The following is an 8842-nucleotide window of genomic DNA, read 5'->3' as shown; positions in this document are numbered from 1 at the left end:
TTACTTATGGAAAGAAGGAAAAACGGGAGTTTGTTTGCTATTTTAAATTTTTTTTATGATACATTCCATCAAAACATTCTTTCATTATTTAATATTTCAATTTTTTCAGAAGAATTTAATACCTCTATCTTTTTTTAAGAAGAATTTAATACCTTTATCTTAAATTAACAAAACACTTAAAATTAATAGAATTATAAAGTCATTTGATTTTATTAATTTAAGAATGGTTAAAAAGAGTTTTAACCCACTTATAAATATAGCAATAAATATATGCTATTGAGAACAAATACAAGAATATTTATATTAGAAAATGAAAATAAACAAAAATATCGGGAATTCTTATAAATAAGAAAAAAACAATAATATTTACCCTTTATAGCAAAAACATATTCTAGTTTTCATTTTTTAAAAATTTTCAAAAATACCCTTCTTCCTCGTCGATTTTTATTTTTTCGAATTTTTATTTGTTGCGCTCACTCGATAAACTCTGCTTCCTCGTCGATGTCGTAATTTTCTTCCTCTCCATTCTCAAATTACAAACACCGTATTGATTTTCCTTCTCTCTTTATTCACACCATGATTTTCCTTCTCGTCGATTTTCATTTTCTTCAAATTTGATTTGCTGCGCTCGCTGAACTCTATTCTTCTTTCTTCCTCGTCGAACGCATTAATCGTCTTCCTTGCTGAACTTTATTTTTCTTTCTTCCTCGTCCAACGTCGTGATCTTCTTCTTTGCCGATCTTTCTTCATTGAAATTCTTCCTCGACCATGGTACAATTTTTTCTTCTATTTTTTTGTGTTTGTAAGTGTACGTTTCTTCATCGAATTCATTTACAGTACTGGTGAGTTTTTTTTATCTACATTGCGTTTATGTTATAAATGTTTGTGGATGAATTGTTGATAAATGTTTCGTGATAGAATCTCGTTTTAAGGCTTTCTTTAAATTTTACAAAGTTAAACGATCAGATAGCTTTTGTTATGCGATCATGTAGAGTTTACTACACGATTGTATAACATTTGATAAACGATCGTATAGCTAATGCTACATAATCGTGTAGAGTTTTTTACACGATCGTCTGGCTTTGGCTGTATGATAAACTGATAGAAAGTGATAGAACTCTATCATTCTCTATAACAGTGATTGAGCTCTATCACTAGTGATATATCGTGCTTGATATACTGTGATTGAGCTCTATCACTGTCTATCAGATAGACAGTGATAGAGCTATATACATATTAAGGCTTTCTTTAAATTTTACAAAGTTAAACGATTGGATAGCTTTTGTTATGCGATATGTAGAGTTTACTACACGATCGTGTAGTATTTGCTAAACGATCGTATAGCTAATGCTACGCGATTGTGTAGAGTTTTTTATGCGACAGTGTGCCGTTGGCTGCATGATCGTGTAAGCGCTCGCTTGCTAGACGATCGCGCGGTATTGGATACTCACGCATCCTTGCGTGCTAAACGATCATGTAGCATCGTCCATTTATGGCTTCTTCCCCGCATATTGATAGTTTTTGTTGTGACTGTATAGATGTGAATATTTCTCTACCACTGATAGATAATGATACACATATATCATTGTCTATAAGTTAAATAAAGTGATAGAGTTTTATCAGTTTCTATCCGTGATAGACAGTGATATAGTTCTATCACTGTTTGTCACTAATAGAAAGTGATAGAACTCTATCACTCTCTATAACAATGATTGAGCTCTATCACTAGTGATATACCGTGTTTGATATATTGTGATTGAGCATTATCATTGTCTATCACTGATAGACAGTGATAGAGTTATATACTTATTAATATTTTTCTTATACAATCTTCTTTTCCTTTTATTGCAGTAAATTGGTACCATGGTTAATATTCCTGTAGTCGTTTTTTATGGTGGACAGTGGACTCATTAGAATTCTTATGAGAATTATAGTGTTGCTAGAGTTTTTGTTGATGATATGATAGACTTCAATGGTTTAGCTAGTTTGAGATTGGATGAAATTCAGTTGGATGTTTCAATAGATTTATCAGTATTGTTGGATTTTGGTCAAACTAATATTCTATCTGTATTTCAAATAAAGAAATATAAGGATATCAATTGGTATTTGTCTTTGGCTAAAGATTCAGGGACTAGGCATTCTTTAGTTGCTCATGTTAGTCATCATTCTGTAGAAGGATCTTGTAGTGGTATTAGTGGTGGAGGTGGTGATAGATTGCTATGTTTAGGTTCTTCTTCTAGTTCTTCAAATGATCAAGTTATACGAAATATTAGTTTTAATGGCGACTTGAAGGAAAAATATGTATTTGGAAGTAAAGAAATACTGTGTAAGTGTTCTTATGTAATAACAGTGAATAAGAATTTTCAATTTAGGACTACGCGGTCAAATTGAAAGTCGCTTGAGTTGAAATGTTTGCAAGAAGGCTGTCAATGGTTTGTTCGGGCATCTCGGTACAAGAAGAGTGAGTTGTGGATGCTTAGAAAGTATATTTCTGACCATAATTATTCAATGAATACAACTCAAAGTTGTCATAGGTAAGCTTCTTCATCTGTAATTGGGGATTGCTTGAAAAGAGGATTTTAGGTTTATCTCTATTGATCACTCCCTTCCTAGAGATATTGTTCATAAGGCGCGTACTAAGCTTAGTGTTAATATTAGTTATCAAAAAACTTGGAGGGCAAAATAACATATATTAAGATCATTAAATTGTGATGCAACTGAATTATATAGCTTGATTCCACAGTTTTTTTAAAGGTTGAAAGAAATGAATCCAGGTATTATTTCAAATGAAGTATTCTTCTTATAAATTTTATATCACTGTGTATTGTAGATGGACTATGATAGTCATCTATTACTATCTATTAATGATAGTTGTGCATCATTATCTATCACTGATTGACTGTGATTGCTATTTATTACTATCTATCTACCAATATAGACAATGATTGATTTGTTACCATTGTGACTAATATAATTGTTTTCATTAATTTTTTCAGGAACGTACACTGCTTTAAAGATTAATGAAAAAGAACATTTTAAATTCTGTTTCATGGCTATTGGTGCATCTATTGAGGGGTGGAAGTACTGTAGACCTACCATATCTGTTGATGGCACGTTTTTGAAGTCTAAGTTTGGTGGTACTCTACTATCAGCTTCCACACTAGATGGTAACAATAATATTTTTCCCCTTGCGCTTGCTATTGTAGATTCTGAGAATGATGTATTATTGAAATGGTTTTTTGAGCATATACAAACTAGTTTAGGGGATAGAGAACATTTAGTCATTGTCTCTGATCGAAATTTGAGCATTCCAAAGGGTGTCTTAAGTGTGTTTAACAATGTTGAGTATTGTGTATGCATTCAACATGTTCTTGATGACTTTGAGTTTAATATAAGATCTATGGAGTCAATTTCTCCAAATATTCGAAGTTACCTTATTAATTAGGATTAGAGAAGTTGTCTCGTGCATATTCTCGAAGAAGAAGGTATGAAATGATGACAACAAACCTTTCAGAGTGTGTAGATTCTATTTTGAAAGAGAATAGGAACTTACCAGTTGCAAGTTTACTTGATGCAATTAGAGGTTTACTGCAAAAATGGTTTCATGATCGAAGGAAAGCTAGTTTGTCAATGACAACAATTTTGACTCATTGGGCAGAGAATATATTATGCAACCAACATGAACAATCAAGAAGTTTCATGGTAAGTGTTTCTTATAAAATTGATAGGAGAATGATATTCAATGTCATAGATAGTGATAGATTTCTATCACTGACAGACTGTGATAACTATCACAGTCTATCACTGATAGACCATGATAAAAGTCTATTATCCTAATCTTGATAGATTTCTATAACTTTTTATTTATTTGTATATTTGGTATGTTTGTAATATGTTGATTTCATTTCCCATTTGTATTCATTAGGTTCATCCTATTGACAACGTTGAATACTCAGTAATGGATGGTGATAAACAATTCCTAGTAAAGCTTAATTTTGGATCTTGTAGCTGTCGAGTATGGGATTTTGAAGAAATTCTATGCTGTCATGCACTCTGTTCTTTGGCTGCTTAACATGGATATTTATTCGTATGTATCTAATTATTATTATTCAAGCACGTTGTCATGGACATATATGGGTTGTGTTCGACCTGTTGGAGTCCATTCAGATTGGAGGGTTTTAGATGATGATATTAGAACATTACCTCTTATTTTTAAACGTTCAACAAGAAGACCTAAAAAACAAAGGATTCCATCTATAGGTGAAGCTAAAAGTAGTTCATTAAGATGTAGTCGTTGTCATTCTAAAGGTCACAATTCTAGGACTTGTAAACTTTGCCTAATTAGTCAATGATGTAATCATTATAGTTCATTTTTTCCCTTGTATTGCCAAATAAATTGATATTAGAACTTATGAAAGTTATTTTTGCCATTTGTTGGTTCTATTATTGAGTTTGTAAGTGAATGGAACACTATCTTTATATGAATAAAATTCTTGAATTTCTTTGTTTATATTCCTTTTCTAGACTGAAACATGTGATATAGCCATTTATACAAACACTGATTATACTGATAGATATTGATAGATTTCTATCAGTGTCTATCATTTATACACACTAATATAATATTGTGTTGATATCCACTGATATCTTTCAATAAGTGTATATCACAACTATTATGAAAATCAAGATACTTAATGAACTGATCATGGATATTGATACTGAAGACACTATGATCGTTTAGAATTTACTAAAGTATCGTTTACACGATCGTGTAGTTCCTCAATCGTGTACGTGATTGTACGGTGAACGCGTCTCTATGAATACTTTAAGCGAGCATTTAGATATTACTAAGAGATCGGGATATTACTAAGCGACCAGATAGATATTACTAAGCGATCAGATAGATATTACTAAGCGATCAGATAGATATTACTAAGCGATCAGATAGATATTACTAAGCAATCCGATAGATATTACTAAGCGATTAGATAGATATTACTAAGCGATCAAATAGATATTACTAAGCGATCGGATAGATATTACTAAGCGATCAGATAGATATTACTAAGCAATCATTTAGTTAAATGTTATGTGATCGTTTAGATATGTGCGATCGTTTGGCTAACTATTGCGTGATCGTGTAGAGAATACTAAGCGATCGTTTAGCTATCCACTATACGATCTTTGAGATATCTATTATGCGATTATATAGTTTTTGTTAAACGGTCGTTTAGAGAATACAAAACGATCGTTTATCTAACTATTACGCGACCGTTTAGATATCCATTATGCGATCCTTTGGCTAACTATTAGAAGCATTATAACACTATAGTAATTGAGTTGAGAGTTGATAGATACTGATAGAAGTCTATCAATGTATATCAGTAAACTATGGAATTGATAGACTTCAAAAGTATATAATATATATTTAAACATTGATAGACACTACGATTGTTTAGAATTTACTAAAGTATCGTTTATACAATCGTGTAGTTCCTATCGCATCGATCGTCTACACGATCGTTTAGCTCATCAGCTGCTGTCTACACGATTGTCTAGCTTCAGTCAATTATCGTCTACACGATCATCTAGCGCTTCATCCAATCGTTTACATAATTGAACAATCGTTTAGTTCTTGGAGCTTCATTTACACGATCGAGCTGCCATTTGGTAAACGACAAAAGAATTTCAAGCCTCAACATACTACCTTCTTTGACTCTATAATTGTTATTGACCGTTAAATCTGAGTGTTTTGTGATTGTGAACGTGAAGATCATAGTCATCTGGGACAATAAGTGGTATCAGAGCTCAGTGAGCAATTCTTTCCCCAAGTGAGATGGAGCTTACAATCATGTTCTCTTTTAATAGACCATCACTTATAGATATTTATAGACTTCTATCATGTCTATTAATGATAGAATTCATGATGTACCTAATAGAATTACATTGGATATATATTTGATAGTGGTTTATTCATCATGTACCTGATAGAATTTTATCCAACACATACAAAAGTTTATAAAATTGATACAATCACAGCAGATAACATCATTAATATAAAGTAGAATTCTTATAGATGTAGTTATACCATCAATTTTGAGTGAAAACCAATGCTGCCAATTCCAAATCATGGGTGGGATAATTTTGTTCATGATTCTTCAGCTGACGAAAAGCATAAGCAACCACTCTACCTTGCTGCATCAACACGCATCCTAATCCTTTCTTGGAAGTGTCAATGTAGATAACGAAACCACATGATCTATCTAGCATTGTAAGAATTGGAGTTGAAACCAACTTCTGCTTGAGATCTTGGAAACTCTTCTCACAAGCCTCACTCCAAAAGAAAGAGGGTCCCTTCCAGGTCAACTGAGTCAAAGGGGTGGCTATGAAAGAAAAATCCTTCCAAACCGCCTGAAGTAGCTTGCTAACCCTAAGAAACTATGCACCTTCTGACTGTGATTGGGCGAGCCCAACTTGTAACTGCCTTAATATTCGCAGGATCCACGGTGACTCCTTCCTTCGATACCATATGCCCTAGAAAGAACACCTGCCTCAACCAAAACTCACATTTAGAAAACTTGGTATACAACTTATTTGCTCGCAGCGTCTCCAAAACTTTTCATAAATGCTCTGCATGCTCTGCCTCGGTCTTGGAATAAACCAAGATATCATCAATGAAAACTATCATAAAGGTGTCGAGGAATTCCTTGAACACCCTATTCAGTAGGTTCATAAACACGGCTGGGGCATTCGCCAGACCGAACGACATCATGATGAACTCATAATGCCCATATCTCGAACGGAAGGCTGTCTTGGGTATATCACTGTTCTTTATCCTCAGCTGATGGTATCCTGATCGAAGATCAATCTTGGAGAACACCGTAGCTCCCCACAACTTGTTGAACAAGTCATCAATCCTAGGAAGTGGATATTTATTCTTTATGGTCACTTTATTTAATTCTCTGTAGTAAAGGCACAGACACAACAATCCATCATTCTTCTTTACAAAAAGTATTGGTGCACCCCATGGTGACATGCTGGGTCGTATGAAGCTCTTATCCAACAACTCTTACAATTGGACTTTAAGTTCCCTCAACTCTACTGGTGTCATCTTGTATAGAGTTTTCGAAATGGGAGTTATGTCTGGCTCTAACTCAATAGCAAAATCTATCTCCCGTTGTGGAGGCAGTCTAGGAATATCCTCTGGAAAAATATCTGGAAAGTCTCTTACTACTGGTTCTGAAGTCAAGGTGACTTCAGTCTCTCTAGTGTCAACCACACTGGGCATAATACCCCAGGCTCCTTGGTTAAACAGTCTATTGGCCTTCAGTGCTGAAATCACTTTGGGTAGGACCACAGTCCCAACCCTCTAAAACTTAAAACTGGCTTCTGTTGGAAGGTTAAAGATGACCTCCTTAGGGAGCAATCTATACTGGCATGATTAGTAGCTAGCCAATCCATGCCTAGTATCACATCAAAATCATGCATATCAATAATTATTAAGGCCAATGCATGATTTGCTATCTCTACTTGAGATTCCTTTGTCTTTTTAGTAGCTAACATTATTTCTCCTGATAGAATGGAAATTGACAGAGCATACTGTAAGGGCTATGATCCTAACATGTCATGCTTTACAAATGCCGAAGATATGAAAGAGTGCGAATAACCAAAGTCAAACAAAACTAAAGCATGGTGCCTCAAGATGGGAAGTGTACCGATCACAACTGTGTCTGACTTCTCGGCCTCACGTCGAGTAGTAGAAAACACTCTACCTTGCTGCTGCTGACGGCTTAGGCCTCCCTGAAACGAGCTTACGGGCTGACCCCTGATCTCAGACACGTTCTTGGGCATTTCTCTGACATATGCCCCTACTGACCACATCGAAAACAAACTCCAGTACTGGCCAGACAACGCCCCCAATGACGTCTACTACAGGTTGTAAATATCGACTTATCCTTCTTGATAGTTATAGCTTGAGAGCCCTACTGTCCCCACTGACGTGGAGCATTAACTGCATTTTTGTTCCTTTGCTGAGGCTCAGGAACCCTTGGCTTAAGTTTCCTTTTTTGGCCTACAGAAGTCCCAATTCCGAGCGACTTCCTGTACTCTTTTCCCTTTTGGGAGTCAGCATCAATCCTCACAGCGGCCCGTAGTGTCGCAACATATGTCTTCAGGTCCAAAGCATGCACTAATCCGCTCTTTAGACCCTGGATGAACCTCTCTGTCGTTGCTGCCTCGGTGGCTACCAGCTCAGGGGCAAAGTGGGATAACTTATCAAATTCCTGCTCATATTCCTCTACCGACATATCCCCTTGTTTCAAATTCATGAACTCTGCCTGCTTGTTGTATCGGGTGTTGACTGAAAATGCTCCTTAAACTACTCACAGGTCGCAAGTCTCCCACTGGTATTAATCATTTTCTCCAGTGAACGCTACCAAATCTTTGCATTTCCAGTCAGCATAAAAACTGCACATTGGATCTTGTGCTCTTCCGGGCACCTCATATAATGGAAAATCACCTCGATCAAGGACAACCACATCTCTGCTTTAGTGGGATCCCTTAACGATTCATCATATGTGCAAGGGTCAAACTTCCTAAAATCCCTCGAGTGCTTAGCTTCATGGGACAGACCCTACATATTATGACTCGACGACTGGGTCAATTGCAACTGAACTGGTGGTACTTGCTTCTTCTGAGCTTGGTGCTGGGCAGTCTGTCTTACCATTTTATTACGGATCAACTTCTGTAGTCTTTCCATCAAGAAGGACGCAATGGCTTCCCTAATTCTTGCCTCCATTGCCTTTTCATCAACTTGAGTCATAGGTGGATTCGGAGCTGTCGG

General features: G+C 35.5%; 1 protein-coding gene across 1 annotated transcript; it reads right to left on the bottom strand.

Moving 5' to 3' along the window:
- Positions 1-6090: 6090 nt before the first annotated feature.
- LOC150038327 (uncharacterized) lies at positions 6091-8306 on the bottom strand. Its single transcript, XM_090312725.1, has 7 exons — positions 8000-8306; positions 7716-7868; positions 7434-7571; positions 7074-7341; positions 6662-6962; positions 6455-6547; positions 6091-6366 (listed from the first exon to the last, which is right to left on the bottom strand). Exons 1-7 carry the CDS (start codon positions 8304-8306, stop codon positions 6091-6093), a joined length of 1536 nt encoding a protein of 511 aa, XP_090168851.1.
- Between the last annotated feature and the right edge of the window lie 536 nt (positions 8307-8842).

This window comes from Benincasa hispida, chromosome 1 (genome assembly GCF_027475165.1).
Source record: "Benincasa hispida cultivar pf3 chromosome 1, pf3_genome.v1.1, whole genome shotgun sequence".
Classification (NCBI taxonomy): Eukaryota; Viridiplantae; Streptophyta; class Magnoliopsida; order Cucurbitales; family Cucurbitaceae; genus Benincasa; species Benincasa hispida.
This window is presented reverse-complemented; position numbering and strand designations above follow the sequence as displayed.

What these genes read in the sequence shown, in the direction of transcription:
- LOC150038327 (XM_090312725.1), bottom strand. Translation starts at nt 8,306, where the DNA reads ATGTCGGTAGAGGAATATGAGCAGGAATTTGATAAGTTATCCCACTTT. An exon ending in AAATGCAGTTAATGCTCCAC is followed by an intron (nt 7,869 to 7,999) that starts GTCAGTGGGGAC and finishes TGTGGTCAGTAG; the next exon opens with GGGCATATGTCAGAGAAATG. An exon ending in AGGGAACTTAAAGTCCAATT is followed by an intron (nt 6,963 to 7,073) that starts GTAAGAGTTGTT and finishes CCTTTACTACAG; the next exon opens with AGAATTAAATAAAGTGACCA.